Source organism: Phacochoerus africanus, chromosome 10 (assembly GCF_016906955.1).
Source record: "Phacochoerus africanus isolate WHEZ1 chromosome 10, ROS_Pafr_v1, whole genome shotgun sequence".
In the NCBI taxonomy this organism is placed as follows: domain Eukaryota; kingdom Metazoa; phylum Chordata; class Mammalia; order Artiodactyla; family Suidae; genus Phacochoerus; species Phacochoerus africanus.
Window position 1 is genome coordinate 32,039,761 of NC_062553.1, and position 21,987 is coordinate 32,061,747.

At 43.9% G+C, this 21,987-nt stretch overlaps 1 protein-coding gene across 14 annotated transcripts in view; it reads right to left on the reverse strand.

The window, feature by feature from the left end:
- Positions 1-21,987, reverse strand: part of APBB2 (amyloid beta precursor protein binding family B member 2) — a 387,671-nt gene that overhangs the window by 182,862 nt on the left and 182,822 nt on the right. For all 14 annotated transcript variants that reach the window (XM_047799535.1, XM_047799534.1, XM_047799531.1 and 11 more), the window contains one exon: positions 12,872-13,687. In XM_047799535.1, coding sequence (XP_047655491.1) covers positions 12,872-13,687 — 816 coding nt within the window. The remainder of the gene's footprint in view (positions 1-12,871; positions 13,688-21,987) is intronic.

Consider the following 21,987-nt stretch of genomic DNA (forward strand, 5'->3'; position numbering starts at 1 on the left):
AAGGATGAAAGGAAATGTTGATCAAAGGCCCCCCAAGGGACACACCCCTGGAGCAGAAACAGAAAAGTGGGAATGGAGGAGTTAGCCCATTACAGAAAAGTGTCCCTGGAGATGTCTAATTACCAGGTAGCTCACCACCGTCAGTTCTTGAACTTCCTTCACTACACTCCCAAAAGTCCTTTGCCAATGGTTTGGAGTTGGGGCCATCTCCATTCTCTCACTTTCTGACAATGCCACATGGAACTGTGAATCATTTTTTCTTCTAGGACATCTGAGAAAAGGTTCCATAGATCTATTAATACCCCGTGATGCCGCAGGTTAAGGATCCCGCCGTCACTGCAGCGGCTCAGGTTGTTGCTACGGTGAGGGTTCGATCCCTGGGCCGGGAACTCCTGCGTGCCACGGGTGTGACTACTCCCCCTCCCCCCAAAAAATGCAATTCTACATGTCTGTTAGTAACCATGGAGGCTTTCATGGGCCAGCCGTCTTGTATACCTAATTATCACATACACTACCCTGTGTAGGAGAAAAAAGCATCCTTGTAACAAACATATTAACAAGCTAGTTAATTTGCTTCCCAAACAAGTCATTTATAGAACGAAGATCTACAATATCCTAGAGATATCAATTCAGTGCAGTTTGATATGAATAATTCTTCAAATTATGCTGAGGAAGAAAACTAATCATCTAACAATGTCCTTTGTAAGATTAAGGAAGAATCCTTGCAAAGATTAAACTCAATCATATTTGAGAGTAAGTCTATGGAAGGCAAAACGAAAAGAAAAAATAAAAAAGGAAAGTTCACAAAACACTAACTATCATCTCCTGTCTTAGATACTGACAACAATGTTTTAAGGCTGGAATCATTCTGTTCTCTGACTTTCTGGCCCTTATACATGGAAGGCTGACCACAGATGATTTTCTAATAGTTAAATGATTCAACTTTCCAGTCAAATCTGTCTGAACAGGAAGTTTTTATTTCACTGTTTTGCACCCAAGGGATCTGATAGAGAAACACAATATAAAAATTATAAGGGTAATTGGTAACTTACCCTCACGTTTACAAAAGCAAACTGGGTCTATTAATTGAACCAGACTTGAAACACAAAATTTATGAACCACCCACATCCCAGCTTTTGAAAAGCTATGTCTTTCCTCCTCTAACCAGCTTAACAGATGGAGAACTCTGAGAAGCCATCTAAAGATGTCTTTGGAAATTTCAAGCATGTTTTGCTTCACAGTTCAGGTCACACTCTATAATTCTACCAGAAGGCATGGGACTAAGACTAGGAGCACTACGATTAAAGGAAGTCTGTAAATGTGGCATGCTGCTGCTATAGCATTGCAGCTGCATGCAGCTGTAACAGCAAGCCCCACATTAGCCTAGTTCTTTTTACTAAAATAGTTTCATGTGTGTCTCATGGCTGAGTCTACTGACACTTAGAGCAGGGGCCCTTAGGCCTAATGCCTTGAGCCCCAGAAGACAGGACCCATCTAAAGGGCTGTCACTGACTGGGGCCTCTATGGCACTGGAACCCAGTGCTGTGAGATTTCTACATTTAGAAAAGAAATTAGAAACCCACATTTTTATGTAAAAGCTCGCAATTTCTAAGCACTGGCATCTAATTCAAAATAGCATCTGCTAAATAAAACCTGTCTATGGGTTTCCTGTGCAATCTCCAGCATTGCCCACTGGTGATCTCTGAAACTTTCACAGCATCATATTGCCTTTTCATTGCCTTTAGGGTCATAGTTTTTTAGGGTCAAAGTTAGGGTCCTCTTTTTTTCCTTTATATTCTACATAGCTCCTAAGGAAATCCTGTATATTTGGTAAGTAATGTTTCGAACAGAGGTAGGAAAAGCATAGCTGTTACTGATATCCCTATGTGTCTGTTTTTAAGCTTTGAAACAAAAAAACCTCATCTCCATAGACTAAGTTCCCTGAACTATGCTGCTCGGAACTGAGTCAGACTGCTAAACGTGAAGCTGTACTATGTCTTCCTCATGTTTTCCTGCCCTGTGCACACATATTCCCAACCTCAGGTGGGTTTGTGGTTCCAGATTCATCAGTATCAGGGTGCACACTTAGGTTTCTCATCTCCACAATGAAGAATTTGGGTAGAACAAGATAAAAATGCTCACTCTCACCATTCCTATTCAACATAATATTTGAAGTTCTAGCCACAGCAATCAGACAAGAAAAAAAAAAAAAAGGTATCCAAATTGGAAGAGAGAAAACTGTCCTCATATGCAGATGGCATGATACTCTATATAGAAAACACTAAAAACTCAACACGAAAACTACTAGAACTAATAAATTCAGTAAGGTTGGAGGATACCAGAGTAGCATACAGAAATCAGTTGCATTTCTTTACACTAACAATAACATACCAGAAAGAGAATGTAAAAAACAATCCCTTTTAAAATAACATCAAGGGAACTTCTGCTGTGGCTCAGTGGGTTAAGAACCCAACATTCTGTCCATGAGAATGAGAGTTTGATTCCTGGCCTTGCTCAGTGGGTTAAGTATCTGGCATTGCCACAAGCTGCAGTGAAGGTTGCACATGTAGCTTGAATCCCACATTGCTATGGCTACAGTATAGGTGGGCAGCTACAGCTCAGATTCAACCTCTAGTCTGAGAACTTCCATATGCCTCAAGTGCTGACCTAAAACGAAAATGAAAAAAAAAAAAAAAGTCTACCAACAATAAATGCTGGAGAGGATGTGGAAAAAAGGGAACCCTCCTACACTGCTGGTGAGAATGTAAATTGGTGCAGCCACTATGGAAAACAGGATGGAAATACCTCAGAGACTAAAAAACAGAACTGCCATATAATCCAGCAATCTCAATCGTGGGCACACATACAAACAAAACTTTAATTTGAAAAGACACACACATGCCTATGTTCAGAGCAGCATTATATACAATAGCCAAGACACAGAAACAACCTAAATGTCCACCGACAGATGAATGGATTAAGACAACGTGGTGTGTGTGTGTGTGTGTGTGTGTGTACACACACACAAAGGCCATAAAAAGGAATGAAATAATGCCATTTACAGCAACATGGGTGGATCTAGAGATTATCATACTGCGTGAAATACGTCAAAAAGAGAAAGACAAATACTGTATGATATCACGTGAAATCTAAAATATGACAAAAATGAACCTATTTACAAAATAGAAACAGACTCATAGACATAAAGAACAGACTTGGGGTTGTCTGGGGGGGGGTGGAGAAGGGATGGATTAGGAGTTTGGGACTAGCAGATGCAAACTATTATGTATAGAATGGATAAACAACAAGGTCCTACTGTGTAGCAAAGGGAACTATATTCGATGACCTGTGATAAACCATAATGGAAAAGAACATGAAAAAGAATGTATATATAGGTATAACTGAATCACTTTGCTGTACAGTGGAAATTAACATAACATTGCAAATCAATTATACTTTAATAAATTTTAGAAAAAGAAATTAAATGAAGGTAATCCCAAACTATCCTGAGCTCCTCTGCACCGTATTCTATTCATTTATCAATTCTGACAAGAATTAACTTTTCTTTTTGAAAAATTTGAATACAGTAATTCCTACAAATATCCTTTCCCATCTCCTCTGTATCACATATATTAAGGAATTACCTATGAAAACATCTGTACTCGGTTGAATCATATTCCCCTAAAATTCATATCCACTCAAATCCTCAGGAGGTGATCTTATTTGGAAATATGGTCTTTGCAGATATAATCAGTTAAGGTGAAGCCATATTGGATTAGGGTGGGCTCTAAATCCATGACTGGTATCCTTAAAAGACCATGGGAAGACAAAAGCAGAGATGCAGAGATGCAGCTACAAGCCAAGGAAAGCCAAGCAGTGCCAGGACCCACCAGAAGTCTGCAAAACACAAGGAAAGAGCCTTCAGAGGGAGCATGACCTTGCAATACCTTGATTTCCAACTTCTAGACTCCAGAACTGTCAAAGAAATGAATTTGCTGTGTTAAACCATCAAGTGTACGGTAATTTGTCCCCAAGAAACTAATAAAACATCTAAACATCTTCTGCTTTGCTTGGAAACTTTGTATTACCCAGGATCTGGGTGTGGTCTTTATCTTTTCTATGTCCTGACGCATGCTGTGTGAAATGGACAAAGACCCCGGGGACATATTTTAGAAAGTAACTACATGTGGTGGTCATGCATGGAGACAGGAAACTGTATGTGAGTTATTTGAGGTCACAGACTGGTTCTAATTTAATTCTAGGTCTCAGGCACCTAGCACAGTCCACGGAGTAGACTTTAAAAAAAATAATTGGCAACATACATACAACTAGAGATTCTCATACTAAGTGAAGTCAGGGAGAAGGAGAAAGACAAATACCATAAGACATCACTTGTATGTGGCATCTAAGGTATGACACAAATGAACCTATCTACAAAACAGAAACAGACTCACAGACATGGAGAATAGACTTGTGGTTGCCAAAGTGGGGCGGGGGGAGTGGGATGGGATGGGAGTTTGGGGTTAGTAAATATAAACTATTACATATAGAACGGATAAGCAGTGAGGCCCTACTATACGGCACAGGGAACTATATCCCAATCTCTTGGGATAGAACATTATATAAGATAATGTGAGAAAAAGAACATATATATACGTGTATGACTGGGTCACTTTGCTGTTCAGCAGAAATTGGTACAACATTGTAAATCAACTATACTTTAATAAAAATAATTGGTATGTGCATATCTCTTTCTATCAAAGTAACAAGTGAAAAAGAGGAATGGATGAGTTAAAGCAAAGCAATGGAGAACAAACCTCCATACTCTTGAGTGGTTGTTAATGTCCGTGGCTGAAACTGCTCATGGCTGTAGATAAAATCAAGCTTGCTGACTCTCTGGATGTTTCTGTAGCCACTTGGCTTCTAAAACCATAAATCTCTATGTGTTTATTAACTTAAGGTTCTTTTGTGAGGACAATGGGTCATGGCAGAATGGTTTTTTTTTTTTTTTTTTTGGTCTTTTTAGGATTGCATCTGCAGCATATGGAGGTTCCCAGGCTGGGGGTTGAATCAGAGCTGTAGCCACTGGCCTAAGCCACAGCCACAGCAACACCAGATCCAAGTCACGTCTGTGACCTACACCACAGCTCATGGCAACGCCAGATCCTTAACCCATCGAGTAAGGCCAGGGATCAAACCTGCATGCATCCTCACGAATGCTAGTCAGATTCATTTCCACAGAGCCACGACAGAAACTCCCAGCGATTAATTTTAAAAAGAAAAGGATTCCTTACTTTTTAACAAATCTCTCCAGGAAAGGCCATGATCTCCCCAGATCTTCATCTATCTAAAGTCTATTCAATTTCCAGAAGAGATGACTTCAGGGCCTGAACTTCCACATCCAATCAGTTCTTTCTTCCTCTAGGCTCCCCCTACCCCACAGCGTCCAGCATTTCATAGCTCCCTCCTGGTGCCATCCTGAACATACTGACAGTCTGTGTTCGCTACTGGACTATTAGACTTTTGCTGCCACTCGTTTCACTGCATTCATCTTTTTGTGCCCTGAAGTACCTAGTATAATACTTTGTAATTGAAGGCAACCAAAACCTAACCATTCAATTGAATATATATATTTTTGTCTGGAATGTTCCAAAAATAACTAATGGAGCAAAACCATTTTCTTCCATAAGTTCATGGGGTGAGATAAAAAATCTTTTTATACATCTTGCCCCCAAGGTACTAAAATCTAATTTGGAAATCACACCATCTACCCCAGAACACAGAGTGTCCAAGCTATTTTAGAAACATCTCACATCTGTCTTCTTGAATTCCTCCTGTCACATCAGGGAAGTCTCAACTGAGAAGACAAGACAGGAAGGCTAGTGAATCACCAAAGGGTGTTTCAAAGATTAAAATTAATTCAGCAAGACAAAGCAGCTGAATGCTGGGCCTTTCTGATATCCTGGAATTCTTTTTTTCCTTAAGGGATGGGAGCTTTTAAAAACCAATTTAAAAGTAATTTATGGTTCAAATTCTCAAAAATCATTTGACATAAAATCAGCAGTTAAAAGAAGTTCTTCAAAGTGTTAATAATATAAACTTATCCAAAGCTCCAACACTTTTAAGCTAGATGAGGCCAGAAATAATTAGTGCTGCCAACTGTGTTGACATAATTAGGTTTGTGCCTTGGCTTGTGCCCTCACCAGCTATTCAGCTTGCAAAAAAAAGTTCTACTTTGCTTGCCTCAAGACTAGAAAGCAATCAATTTAAGACATCAAAAGATTCAAACTCTTGAGTAACAAGGATCAACTTGTAATGCAGGGCGAAGTGTGAAGATAAGTGAAAACAAAATGGTCCTTTTCCTTCACCCTGGCCATTCTGACTTGCAGACTTACAGACTCAAACACAAAACATGTTTGTAATAGACTGAAGTGCTGGCCCTGATTCTTCAATCCCTCCCAGGAGCCTAGAATATAAATAAGAATCACCCTATCCAGATGCTCTGAACAATTATTTTCTATCAGCTGTGCTTACTTTTTCTATTTGCTCTGGTGGTACTGATACAGCAAACCTTAGAGAGGGTGCACATGTGTGGTCCAGCTCCCTCTACCTACCCAGCAAACAGATAACATTTATGGAGCCTGGAGCTATGCATCACATGCTGTGTGACATTCACATCCACGCATAATGAAGACTGAAGTCCTGTTTTCATGGAGTTCCAAGTCTAAACGAAAAATTCTCCAGGAAGGTTACAAACTGCTGAGAGGAGGGTGATAACAGACTTGGGAATATTTCCTTGGGGTTCAGAAAAAGGACTTTTGACAGCTCAGAGGATCGAGAAAGGTTTCATACAGAGGAGTTAACATTTGAGCCAAAATTCAATTGCTCATAGGAATGGAAAGATCCTCTAAAATATAATTTTCCAGAGTTCCCATTGTGGCGCAGAGAAAATGAATCCAACTAGGAACCATGAGGTTGCAGGTTCGATTCCTGGCCTGCTCAGGGGATTAAGGATCTGGCGTTGCTGTGAGCTGTGGTGTAGGTTGCAGACTCAGATCCCTCAAGGGCTGTGGCATAGGCAGCTACAGCTCTGATTAAACTCCTAGCCTGGGAACCTCCATATGCCACGGGTGAGGCCCTAGAAAAACAAAAGACAATCAATCAATCAATCAATCAATAAAAGAAATAAAATACAATTTTCCATCTTCCAGATTATGAAGACAACTACTGCACACATCTAGATGAACTGGATAAAGTCTGATGTTTTCAGCCACTGCTGCCACAAGCCTGGGTCTGAGAACTATGATACAGTGGAAGAACCCTGGATGCTGTGTCCAACGACCTTGGCTCAAGTCCCCAGCACGGCCACCTGAGTGTAAGAAAGTCCACAGACAAGATCTGGCACACAGAATTTCACTGTGCCTCCCTCAATCAATAACTGGTTAATCAGCATCCCCCTCTTATAAGGCAATACAATCAATTAAGTCACAAAATATATAGCCAATTTCAAAATCAGACATCAATCAAAATATAACATCAAATGATTTACTCAATACACCAGGGTCATCTGGGGATATGCTGATGGACTCCATCTTTATTCACTTAATCATTATATAGTTACTAAGTTCACCTGCTATATTTCAGACACTGACAGTACAAAAGATGATGATAAACCAATCCCTGGCTCCTAGGGTGCAGAAAGTCCTAACCTAAAATCGGAACCCAAAATATGGGTAATTCATAATTAAGAGAGAGGTAAACTTTTTTTTTTTTGGTCTTTTTTAAGAGTCTCACCCGAGGCATATGGAGGTTCCCAGGCTAGGAGTCGAATCAGAGCTGTAGCCGCTGGCCTACACCACAGCCACAGCAATGCAGTATCCGAGCCGCATCTGCAACCTACTCCAGAGCTCACAGCAACACTGGGTCTTTAACCCACCGAGCGGGGCCAGGGATCGAACCTGCATGCTCATGGATACTAGTTGGGTTCGTTAACCACTGAGCCTCAACAGGAACTCCCGAGAGAGGTAAACTTTCATAACCCAGTGCTATGCTGATAATGACCTCACTAACAATAATAAGCACTAATATTTATTAAGCTCTTACTATATGCCAGACACTGTTCTAAGAGCTCTTCAAAGATGCTCTCACTTCATCTTCACAATATATGTTTACTAAAACCCTCCTAGCAGCCCCATTTGACAGAGGAGAAGCCATGTGAATTGCCGACAAGGAACCCAGCAGAGATTTGAACTTAGGCAGTTGACTCTAGAGTCCACGTTCTCAAAAATTAAGTTAATGCAGCACTCGGTCCACTGCCCCACCATCTAGATTTGGTTTTCTTGATGTATATCCTGGCTTTGTACACCTTAGCAATGAACCTAATTTTGAAATGACTATTTCACAAGATCCACTCAGTTTTATGTTCTGTATCTTTACTTTTATTAAGCCTCCAATTAAATAGAAGTTACCTATTGGTACAAACTAGGCACTGAAACCTATACCCAGGCAAAATGTTGTGTCTTTCAAAGAATTTCATTAAGCAAACATAAAAGGCCAAGTGACACATGCAGTGACTACACACCATCTGATCAACCTATATGTATCTGAGCCATCTGAGCATACCTAGGGCCACTGAGGGGACTGCATCTCTGACAAAAACCTGAACAGACTGAAAGTTCCCACTTTCAAGTACCAAAACAACGCAACTCTTTCTTTCAAAATCAATGCCAAGGCATTCTTTTGAACTTTCCAAATTCCTATGAAACTTAGTAATGTCACTGGTGTTATTTTTTCCCCTTCTAATAACCTCCTGTTCCTCAAAGGTCAGACAACATGGGAGGAAAAGAGGAGGAACACAGCATATACATGTGTGTGCAAAAAAATTTACGAGCATGGTACCGTGGGCGATTCAGGAAGAAAGGGAAATAGAAAGTGGTCAGTCTCTGGGCGAGGCGGTGCATTTATTTCATAAACAGCATTCTAACCTGGAAAGGATGCTCCGAGGATAGAAATGAGTCTGTTTTATTTTTCTAGGCTCCCCAAAGCACACTGTACAATCCAAAGAGAACTGTGCCAGTGATTTAGTCATAAAACATTCACCACTATAATGAGTCTTTCCTTCACACACAGTGACTAAGCAAACATGGACACTTTTTATATATGTACCATGGCACTGCATACTGGTATCTTACAAAATATTTGCTCTTATTTATTATTGTCTTTCAACAATTACTATTGGTGTTTATTATACATATACGCACATATTTATAAACATATATGATGTACAACATATATAAAATAATGATTTCACCATCAGAAGTGAAACAAAAAATGTATAATTTATTTATTTATTTATTTTTGTCTTTTTGCCTTTTAGGGCTGCACCTTCAGTATATGGAGGTTCCCAGGCTAGGGTCTAATCGGAGCTATAGCCGCCAGCCTACACCACAGCCACAGCAACTTGAGATCCAAGCCACGTCTGCGACCTACACCACAGCTCACGGCAACGTCGGATCCTGAACCCACTGAGCAAGGCCAGGGATTGAACCGGCATCCTCATCGATGCTAGTTGGTTTCGCTAACCACTGAGCCACAACAGGAACTCCAAAAAATATATAATTTAAATGGACTGTGATCGTTGTAAGCACGAACAATATGAAATAAAAAAAAAAACCAATGTTGCAATTTTTTTATTGACCCACTAATTTATGTGATTTGTGTGATCATGAAGTGAAGAAGTATCTTTTCAGTAGGAGTTCACAACTGGCTCTGAGGAAATTCCAAAAGAATTCCCAAGTAGCATTAATATTAACATGTTGAGATATCGCATTTTGCTGAAATAGGTAGAGATCCCAAAGTGATCATTTTGAAGGTATGGCTTCTAGCCTTTGTAAAAAACTCAATCTTACAGCTTTAGAGAGCTGGGTCACAGCTAACCCATTCTTTCAAGCACATCTGATTGGAAAGGTCTATCGTGAGCGACCCATTACAGGCTATCACCGTAGTGTTATCCTTACTTTAAAATTCAAAGATCTTCCACTTGAATGAAAAATGAATGTATCCTCTCAACCTGTCAGAAAACTCTAATCCAGCTCGCATCGCGTGCCGAGCAGCAAGTAACACCAGGACACTGAGCACATGAGGTTGAACCGAGGGGACCCCAGGAAGGTTCCCAGGGAGAGAGTGGCAGTGCACAGAGCCAGAGCATGGGTTCAGTTTAAACTTGGTACGCTCCACCGACCCTCTCAATAAGCGACAGGACCATGAATAGATATGCTCTAAACACTCAGCAGCGCAGGATCGTGAAATAGATCATGGAGCCTGAAGAGGGTGGAAGAGCATACCTAATGCTTAAAAAATTCAGCCTAAGGTAGAAACATGCTATGTCCTGATATGGACTGATCTGCAAAATACATACTTTGGTGGAAAAAGCCACAGCATTCATAAAAAAATGTAATGTGAGTCAATTTTTTTGTTTTAATTTTTACTGTGGAAATTTTTAAACATATAAAATTAGAACAGAATAGTAAACTGTTACATACCTACCTTTAACAAGGATCAGCTTATGGGCAAAATCCTATACACAGTATTATTTATATTAGTATATTATGACTATGCTTTAGTATGAATCTCTAAAAAGTAAGGACTCTTTAAAAATATCATTATAGGAGTTTCCATTGTGGCTCAGGGGACACAAATCTGAGTAGTATCCATGAGGACGCAAGTTCGATCCCTGGCCTCACTCAGGGGGCTGAGGACCTGGTGCTGCCCTGAGCTGTGGTGTAGTTTGCAGACGTGGCTCAGATCCCGCGTTGCTGTGGCTGTGGTGTAGGCTGGCCGCTACAGCTGGAACTCAACCCCTAGCCTGGGAACCTCCATATGCTTCGGGTGCAGCCCTAAAAAGACAAATACATATATACACACATATATATAATTATAAAAGTAAATAAAAATATCAGTATAAAATTTGAGTATGTCATAAAATTTATTATATATGTGGGTATATATCTAAAATGGTTTCTTAAAAAAAAATAGTGATTGTCCCTGGGGAAAAGGGGGTTAGAGTGAGGAACAGGGGGGACTTATGTTACGTAGTTCCTTTCAGCAAAATTTAAAATTTGAGTGTAAGAGGGAACACAGGGCCTGGAAGAGCCACAGAAAGGCAGCCACGGCCTGAGGAAGACAGTGGCCTTGGTGGAGGGTGCGGGACACACAGGTTGGGTTTGGACGTGAGATACTCAAGGAGTCGATCGTATAGACTCAAACACAGGCAGGTGAGAGTGTCCATCATCTCAGACAGGACATGAATTCTCTTAAATGTAAAAACTAAGAGAACGTTGTGAACTCAGTGACATTACTAAACCTAAGTACGACTCCAATAATGTGCAGGTCCAGACATTCATGAGATGAAACCATCCCATCTCGCCCTCCCTGCTTCCATAGCCAGCGAAAGAGGCTGAGGCGATCGGTCATGGAAAGCACTGTGATTTTATTTTATTTATTTATTGTCTTTTTGCCTTTTCTAGGGCCGCTCCCACGACATACGGAGGTTCCCAGGCCAGGGGTCGAATCAGAGCTGTAGCTGCCGGCCTACGTCACAGCCACAGCAACGCGGGATCTGAGCCTTGTCTGCGACCTATACCACAGCTCCCGGCAATGCCGGATCCTTAACCCACTAAGCGAGGCCAGGGATCGAACCTGCAACCTCATGGTTCCTAGTCAGATTCGTTAATCACTGAGCCACGATGGGAACTCCAGAAAGCACTGCGATTTTAAAGGGCACTTCAAAAACAGGTTTTTGTTGTTGTTGTTGTTTTAAGAAGTTAATGTCTTACTTTGTCCTTCTCTTTTCCTATCGGTAGACCTTGAGACTTCTCTGCCTTATAGGCTGGGAAAAAGCCATTCCCTTCCCTGGGGGTTCTGTCACATCCTCATCCCATTTACGCAGCCGTGGGACCCACCAGACGCAGGGACAGGTTCAAGAAATATGCCTTTGCAAGTGCTTGTTTATGGTGAATTCAGACCCAATACTGCTCCCCACGTCTTTTCATCTTACGATCAGTAAAACAGAGGCTATGAGAAGATGAGGTTAAAAGCAGCTGATTTTGAGGGACCTGTTCATTACTCTCACAAGTGCCCCTGCTCTGAAAAATCCCAAGAGGTTACAAATACAGACCAAAGTCAAGAAAGACTGGTCTCAACTAGTTAAAACCCCAAACTTCCCACACAGATTTTAAAAGAAACACCACTTTCTCACTTTCAAATGTCACGTGAATAAGGCTAATGAAATGTTCCCCAGGAAAGGTCAAAAGGGAAATAAATGTCTTTAATGAGGAGACTTTCAACTTGTTCAACCTGAAACTTTTCATTAGCTGGAGCATACATCAGTTTTTCTGAGAACTTTAAAATAGTTGGTTCTCTTTTTCAGGCTACAGCCCCGCCCCTGGCAACTGTCTTTTATCACCTACCTTAACAAAATCCACTATTAAACCTTCCTTAACAAAATCCACTATTTCTACCTAGACAGTATGTAGAAACGGCTTATTACCTAAACCACTGGCAGCATAATTTCTAAACAGACAATGCTTTCTTGTACTTAACACCAGGGACCTCTTTCTTTTATGAAAATGCTTCCCAGGACAAACATTCTACGCAGGAATCAAAAGGAAACCACTGAGGAATCTGATAATATTTTCCACATGATTCTACCTCCACTTTATCCCAAGAGGCTCATGTTTTTCTCTACCTGCAAGTGAAAAAAAATTTTGGGGGGGAGTTGGGGGTGGGTAGGGGAGTCTACAGATTAACTCCACCAGCAAATGAAGACACCCAAAGAAAGTGCCACCTTAGGCTACACCTTTCCCAGGGGTACCTGTCTCATCCGGGGAGCTGGGGGAGGCGCTGTCTTGGGACAGTGTCGTCCAGCTGGACTCCTCGTCACTCGGCGCCAGGTTCTGGATCCGGTGCAGCGCGCAATCGGTTTTGGCCCCCGTCTTCGGGTGATCCTTCTTGGTCTCCGGGCTGGAGGACACCGTGGCTAGGTGGCCATCCTCGGGGCTGAACTGGGGCTTGTTTGGTTTCTGCAGCAGCAAAGCGCCATTCCCAAGGACGGTGGAGGCCTGGCCTTGGCCCGGCTGGGAATTCTCTTCCACGGCCCCGTGCTGGTTGCCCGAGGTCTGCTCAAGGTCCCTGGCTGAGGTTTCCAGGTCTGCATAGTAATTCAGGAAGCTCTTGGTTCTCCGGGGCTGGGAGGGTAAAATCTCACAGCCCGAGGACTCCTGTGCGTGGGGCTCCTTACCCTCCAACTTCTCAGAAGTTATGTTGATGACTGCAGTGGGGCTGACGTTTTTGTTGGGGTCCTGCTGCCCTTGCTCTGCAGCCTTCCGGAGCTGGTTCTCCCCATTCTTCACCAGCTTGATGTTGGCAGAGCCATTTCCCAGCAGGGGCTGTGCAGCCGGATCCGAGAGGCCCATTGCCGCCTGGATGTTAGTTAATGCATATTTTTTCCTGCACTTGGGGGGTGTGCTGTTCTTGGTTTCGGTGTGTTTGATTTCAGCGTTCAACAGTTCATTGTGGGAGGAACGGAGATTAAGGGTGTTTGGTGGTGTGGCTGGACTGTTCCGATTCGTGACGTCTGTGGTTCCGCTGCTGGCCATAAACACTGCCAAAGTGTCTACACCTGAGTCCGCTGGAAAAAAAAAAAAAAAAAAGGACAACTGATCACTAGATGCTTGGCTTTATTCCACTACGCATACAGAGTGAGCAAACATTTTAAGACAGAAAACTGAAAGAACTATTGCTTCCACTGCCGCTCTTGTAGAACTGATCCATTTTCTGGTTTTCTTTTCACCATTTGCTCATACGTTTAACAGGAGCAAATAAAAGGCTTAAAGGGGCTACACAAGAGCCAATTTATAGGAAAGCTAAGAGGTCTAAGGGTCCAAATTTCCCTTAGAATAAATAAGTCTCTCTCTCTCGAATTCATATGAAAGCATTTTCTTCTGGCAGCTGGCCTTCATTTTTCACAACCTTGAAAATCATCCCCTTTCTAAACATTTACACCACAATTTCTATTCTGCCGTCCCCTCAGGCAACAAAAAAAGTTGCTCAAAAATCCTCTGGGGCTCCAGCTTTCTTAATTAACCTGAAAGGTCACTGTTCAATGAAGCACCATACATCCAAGGTAATTTTTCTCAACATGTTTAGAAATCGGGTTCTGAATGCCAGGGAAAAAAGAAGTCAAACCTCCATTAGAGCTTGATAATGTCTTTGTGACCGTTTCTGACCTAGGCTTAGTGTTTGTACTAAACAGAAATTTGGGAGAAATGGCTTAATTGCTCAAGAACAAACACAATGCACATAAAACTACTACTACTAAGGTAGTCCTGAGCCCTTGGCTCCAGACATGTTACAGCCCCCAAAGGAGTCTGAATATATTCCACTGAATTAAAACACAAATTGAGCTGTTTGCAGGTGCCCTTGCAGAACTCCTAGGAAACTATCTGACAGTTGCATTTATCTCAAATATTGTTCACCCCATCAGTGATTTATTCCATGTGGCTCTTGCTAGGGAGAAAGAAAGGTTTCTCAGGCTGGAAGGGAATAAAATTCATCAGCAAGAATTCCTGAGGTTTCAGATTTTGCAGTCTATGAGGAATGACTTCCTTCTGATCTGATCCCTTGCCCTCTGGAGACCTTCACAGGCTCTACGGCAGCAGCAGATGAACCAAGGCACAGCTCCTAACATTCCTGAAATCGTATTGTGACAACTCCCTCCTCCTCCACAGGGAACCTCCACAGGGGAGGGGCAGCTAAGAATGGTCTCCTGACGAATTCCTGCTGTGGCACAGTGGGTTAAGATTCTGACGGCAATGGCTCAGGTCACTGCAGAGGTGCAGGTTCAATCCCTGCCCAGTGCAGTGGGTTAAAGTTTCCAGTGTTGCCACAGCTGTGGTGTAAGCTGTAGCTGCAGCTCAGATTCAGTCCCTGGCCTGGAATTTCCATAGGTCATGGGTGCAGCCATCTTAAAAAAAAAAAAAAAAAAAGAACAGTCTCCTATGTGGAGCTCAGAAGTATCCCTTTCCATTATTCAATACTCAGGATGGGCTTTTTTCTTTCTTTCTTTCTTTCTTTTTTTTTTTTTTGTCTTTCTGTCCTTTTTAGGGCTGCACCTGCAGCATGTGGAGGTTCCCAGGCTAGGGGTCTAATTGGAGCTGTAGCCACCGGCCATAGCCACAGCCACAGCCACAGCAACTCAGGATCCAAGCCACATCTGCAACCTATACCACAGCTCATGGTAACGCCGGATCCTTAACCCACTGAGCGAGGCCAGGGATCGAACACGCAACCTCATGGTACTTAGTCGGATTCCTTAACCACTGAGCCACGATAGGAACTCCATGGATGGGCTATTTTAGAACCAAGTTACTCACTCATCCTAGAGTCTGTGTGCTTCTCAGAAACCAGGCAACACCTGTAACACTCCAGGCAGTGTCTTTATCTACCAAATGACCATGTGGCCCACAGGGAGAGTTAAGGGCTGTAACCCCAAGTGGTTAGACATTGGGCCCCATTCTTCAGAATTATTATTTATAAGGATTCCTGTTTACTCGGCACCTGGCCTGCACTTAAAATCTAGTAAACAATACTGACGACTAGATTTTTTTAAGAAAAATTCTTATACTGTTTTGGCTATTTCTACCACTTTATGGAAAACATGTTTCAATTTATAATTCAACCTCACTCCAGAGCAGCATGTGAAATGAAAAGGGTCCACCTTGAACCTACATGAAGTTTTCCCAGAGACACACAGCTGTAATACAGGCACGCAGAGGAAATTATATTTAGACTCTTGGGTATTTGGAATGACATTTTTATGAGAAAGCTGGCCATCTGCTGGCTTTTCAGAAGGTATGACAAAAAATGTCTATGAGGCTATACTATACGAGATACTATATTCTAACGATGTTGTTCACAAGAGAAGTTTACTGTGTTTATAACCATAAACATTTGCAGAAAGAATAGCCTCCAAATCTCTAGGTGATTTAATATTTAAGTAGCTTCTTATATCCTGGACATGACACATAAAAAACCTTTAAGCACTGTTTTCATCTTTTGGCTCCCACCACCCTTTGTAACGCTTCTTTTTGCTTGAAATCATAAAGGGGAAGTTTGGGAGGATTAAGTTAGAACAAGAGGAGCTTCCCATACAGAACAGCTCTGTAAGAGGCTGTGTTTATAGCTCAGAGCCTGGACACAATTTGAACATGTCTTAGATATTATATGATGGTATCATCTGGAAGCCAAACAGAAGGTTCAGATCTAGAACTAAGGCAGCCAGTTCATCCTACAACGTACACAGTTGTCTGTACAGTTAAGACATCAGCCAGGCTATGGGCTAGGCTCAGTAGGGTCATGAAGCAGGTAGAGGTTAGCAACTTCTTAGACAGACCAAGGCTGCAGGAAGGAAGCCCCTGAAAATGGGGAGGCAGTGCCCACAGGGATGAGAGCACAGAACTCGGGTCAGAGACGTGAGGCACAAGCCGGGTCCAGGCCACTTCCTAGCTGAGTGATCCAGGACACCGGACCCTCAGTCTCTTTGAAAAATGGGGACAGTGATAGTCCCTGGCTGCTGTGAAGATTAAAATGAGAGCTGCCCGCTAAGAGGTTCACACAGTGCATAACGATAAATGCAAGTGACCCTCAGCCTTTTTATCCAAGTGACATGGCCCAGGGCTGTCTGTGGAGGCTCCCAAATTAACCAGCTGTCTGGCCTGAGTCATAGAAACCGTCCTGTTGTGTAGACACAGAGAGAGTAGCAGGCTAATAAGAAGGGATAAAGAAATTGGGTCTAGAGGGGTTTAATTAAGAAAAAAAAAATCCTCAGGTTTTAGAAGTATGCAGTTCTTTCTGAAAGAAAACTATAAAATGTCTCTTTAAACCTCCTCACATTTAGCTGTTTTCTCTGGAGTCAAAGAGCCTAAGAGGGAGTCCCTCCTGTGGCTCAGCGGGTTATGAACCCAACTAGTATCCATGAGGATGCAGGTTCGATCCCTGGCCCCGCTCAGTGGGTTAAGCATCCAGCACTGCCGCAAGCTTCAGTGTAGGTAGCAGGTGCGGCTCGGGTGTGGTGTAGGCCAGCAGCTGAAGCTCCAATTCAACCCCTAGCCTGGGAACTCGCGTATGCCCAAAAAAAAAAAAAAAAAAAAGCCTAAGAACCCTTGACATAACAGACAAGTAACTTAAACGCCCCTTTCCTTTACTATAAAATCAGGACAGTGATAGTACCTACACCTCACAGAGCTTCGAGGACTGAGGGAGGTGGCTGTCAAGCAGGGAACCTAATGCCTGGTGTGTAGTTAAGAGCGCAGCACACGTCCGGGATTATCACCAGCCCACAGCTCCCTCCTGCCTGCACACTTCTCCGCCTCTGACCACTGCGCCCCCAGCCGCGAGCCCTGAGCACATTCTTTTCACCTGGCGCCGTGCCCCCGGGAAGGTGGAAACCAAGACACACAGGATCCCGCCTGCCAAGTGCTTTCAGCCTTAGACAAACATACGATGAGTGACCTAACCAACCAGGTCGCAAAGGAATAAGCAGTCTTCCCGCTTCAAGTGGGAGAGGATCCAAAGGTAAGAGAGGGTAGGTTATCATCTGGGGAATCAGCAAATCTGGACATGAAAGGAGGGGTGGAAAAGAGGGCAGGAGAGGGACAGGGCAGAGTCCTGCTCCACGTGTATGGACGTGACCCCATGTGTGCTGTGCTCCTATACGTGGGGGTGGGAAAGGGCGGCTTTGCTATGACATATTCTCCAAGAAGGAGATGAGTGACAAAAGGCAATACAGAGGAGACGTCAAACGGGCAATTAAAACATCAGTGGCTGTCAGGGAAAGAGCAGAAAAGGGTAGGCAGAGCGTGTCTCTGTAACCAGAGAGGGAGGCTGGCTCCGTCTTCATGCTCTTCTAGCTGGTGTTAGAGCCCAACTCTGCCCTTTACCAAGGAGAACAAAGCCCAGGCACAGAGACCAGCTGGAAGCCTATGGGAACAGTCCAGTCGGGTAGGGAGACGACGAGGTGGGCACGAGAGACTTAGGTACATGTGTGTGGGGGGGTGTCTTCTGTCACTGCTGTTAGTGCCAGCTGTGAGTGCCAGCTCAAGGAGGGCATGAGACTTAGGTACATGTGTGTGTGTGTGTCTTCTGTCACTGCTGTAGTGCCAGCTCTGCGCTCCGGTCATTTATCTTTTGACCAGAACCTAAGATGAGGCTTCCGTCAGGCACCTGGATTTAGCGATGAGGACTAGAAAAAAGTCAGGTGCACTGAGAGATTATGAGGACAGTGCTGGCTTCTGTCATATCAGCTACAGGAGGGGGTGGCAGAGGTGGGCAGAGAGTGAACTTTAAGGAACTTCACTATTTAAAAAAAAAAAAAAAAGGCAGGAAAGAGAAAGCCACTGGAGGATGATCTGCAGTGATTAGAAGAATTTTTTTTTTTTCCTTGTTAGGGCCACGCCTTCGGCACATGGAGGCGTCAAATCAGAACTAGAGAAGCCAGCCTACGCCACAGCCACAGCAACGTGGGATCTGAGCCATGTCGGCAACCTACACTACAGCTCACAGCAACACCAGATCCTTAACCCACTGAGCGAGGCCAGGGATCGAACCTGCATCATTACGGATCCTAGTTGGGTTCACTAACCAGTGAGCCACAAAGGGGACTCTGAATTTTCGCTTTTTAAAGTAAGAGTTCAAGAAAAAAGGAGTTCGAATCATGGTTCATCAGTTAATGAGCCCAACTAGTGTCCATGAGGATCTGGGTTTGATCCCTGGCTTCGCTCAGTGGGTTAAGGATTCGACATTTCCGTGAGCTGCAGTGTAGGTAGCAGACAAGGCTTGGATCTCACATTGCTGTGGCTGTGGTGTAGGCCGGCAGCCATAGCTCCAATTTGACCCCTAGTCTGGGGACCTCCATATGCTGCAGGTGCGGCCCCAAAAAAGCCAAAAATAAATTTAAATTTTTAAAAAAAATAAAGTGAGAGTCCAAGCCATGTTTTATTTTATTATTTATTTATTTTTTTATATAGTCTGGAAAAGCAGAGGCCAGCAGAAAGGGGAAAAGCAAAAATATAAAAGAGGGACAGACCAAAAAGGGACAATCTGGGAGTTCTCTTGTGATGCAGTGGGTTAAGGACCTGGCATGGTCACTGCTGTGGCTTGGGTCACGGCTGCAGCACGGGTTTGATCCCTGGCCCAGGATCTTGCATGAGCCATGGGTATGGCAGAAAAAAAAAAAAAAAGGTAGAATCTGGATGATGAGGGGAGAGGAGGGATCACAGCAGAGGAGGAGGAGTCAGCCTTGCGCAAGATTCGAGAGGAAAGGAGAGGGAGTGAGGATGAGGACAGGCACGTATGTCAGGGCAGTGACACAACACCGTGGAAAAGCCAAACTGAAAGCCTCCATTTTCTCTATGAAGATAAAGTCTTCCCCTGAAGGGAGGCAGTTTAGGGAAATGCGAAGAGAGGGACAAAACTTAGAAACAGTCACAAGGGAGAAACACAGAGTGAGTGACTTAAAAAAAACCACTGACGTTTGATGGCATAAAAATACATGTAGATCAATGGACCAGAATAGAGAGCCCAGAAACGAGCCCCCCCCCCACCCCCACAGGGTCAATTCATTTATGAAGCGGACAAGATTACACAACGGGGCAAGGGCAGTCTCTTCGATCAGTGGTGTCGGGACAACTGGACACCGCCTGCAAGAGACTAAAACTGGACACTACCGTGCGCACACACACAAAAATGAACCCATTAACACACACACAACTCCTGAAGCATAACATGGGGTAAGGGGAAAGCTCCTTGACACAGGTCTTGGCAATGATAGTCTGCATCTGACACCACAAGCAAAGGCCACAAACCCAAACTACATCAAAGCAGCTTTTGGTCAACCAAAGACACTAGCAACGAAATGCAAAGGCCATCTGTGGCGTGGGATTTCTAGAAAGGAAAGGGACAGGCACGGAGGGGGACGTGATTAAGGTGCCAGGCGTGCGCGTGGGAACCATGAGGACTGCACGCCAGGATCTGGCCTGGGGAGGCCGGGAGATGGAGCTGGGAGGAGGGAGAAGGGCGGCGGGGGGAGGGGGAGGAACAGGTCAAGGGGCAGAGGTCTCAGAAAGGTAAGGGAACAGGTGTGTAAGCAAGGAATTGCTCTCAACCTTTGCTACGTGCGTGCATCCTGGGGAGCTTTTAAAAAGCAGAGAAGCTTAGGCCCCACTCCCCAATTCTAATTCAATTAGGCTGGGCTTGGGCCCAATTAGGGTATTAAACTGTCCTCTTGGTGTGGCCAAGGCTGAGAACCACTGAATAAGGAAGGGAGGGCTTTGGAAGAGGAAAGCGACATACATGCGCATGAGCGATTATTCTGGCCAGGCATGTCACATTCCCTGGACCTGCACACATTCTCCGCAGGCCTCTCCGCTTCCTGGCAAATGCCTGCTCCTCCTTTAAGACTCAGGGTGGATGGCTCCTCTTTGGGAAGGCTTCATTTGCCCCTTCAGGCACACTCCAGGGCCCCTTCTATACACTTGAGACCCTTTGTAACCCGCCCTCCATTTTCCCAGAAACACAACCACACACCTCACACTGTTTTATGTGGAACCTATTTCACCCTGGGTATGTAGCTTCTGTGAAAGATTTAAAATAAAATCCTTAGGAGCCCCCATTGTGGCTCAGTGGTAAACACAACTAGTATCCTTGAGGATGCGGGTTCAATCCCTGGCCTCGCTCAGTAGGTTAAGGATCCAGGGTTGCCATGAGCTGCGGTGTAGGTAGATCACAGAGACCCAGCTTGGATCTCATGTAGCTGTGGTCTAAGCTGGCAGCTGCAGCTCTGATTCAACCCCCAGCCTGGGAACTTCCATATGCTGCAGGTGCAGCCTTAAAAGAACAAAAAAATTAAAATTTAAAAAATAAAATAGGAGTTCTTGTCGTGGCACAGTGGTTAACGAATCCGACTAGGAACCATGAGGTTGTGGGTTCGATCCCTGGCCCTGCTCAGTGGGTTAACGATCCGGTGTTGCCGTGAGCTGTGGTGTAGGTCGCAGATACAGCTCGGATCTGGCATTGCGGTGGCTGTGGTGTAGGCCGGCAGCTGTAGCTCCGATTCGACCCCTAGACTGGGAACCTCCCTATGCTGTGGGAGCGGCCCTAGAAAAGCAGAAAGACAAAAAAATTTAAAAATTGAAAAAAAAAATAAATAAAATCCTTCAACATACTGTCTACATTTTATCTTGCACCTCAGGCTCAACTCAAGAAAATTCCTGCTCAATTCTGTCCTAACTCCCTAAAGAGGAAGAGACTATTTAGAGTCAGCCTCTTTTTCTTGTTGATCTACAGAAGACTGGGGTCCTTCTCTGCCAAACGTGGTTTTTCATCAGCGCGGTCCCATCAGCTCAAAGTCCTCCATGCTTTGGTCTGACAAAAAGTGGAGGCCCAGCAGGGACTCTGGTGCACACTGCACACGTGCTCCCGCACCCTGGGACCCCCCTCACCCAATTCCAGGCCTTCCTCTGTTCCTTACCTCCTCCTGTTTACTCTCAGCATCATTAATAACACTGAACAGGAGAGGATGAAGGAGGATGGGAAATAGCACCAGAACCATAATATAAACATAACAAATTCCATTGAAAAATGGATGCTCTCTGGATATAGAAAGGAAAAGATATAGAAGAAGCTCTGTTGTGACCCTAATCAAAAGCCGGTGCTTTTAAGCCAGCTCCGTTTGTCTCCGCCTCACATAATTTTACGACAGTTCTGGGTCCAAGGCCACTGGGTCTAATACTCCCTATAAACTGGGGGAAGAGGGGCAGTTGAGTCCACTTCCACAGAGGCTGGATGCTAATTGGGAATTCACAGTACTGCCATTCTCCTGAATTCCCTGCCTGGAAACCTGGGAGCAGCTCCTCATGGGTTTCTTGTTCCTCC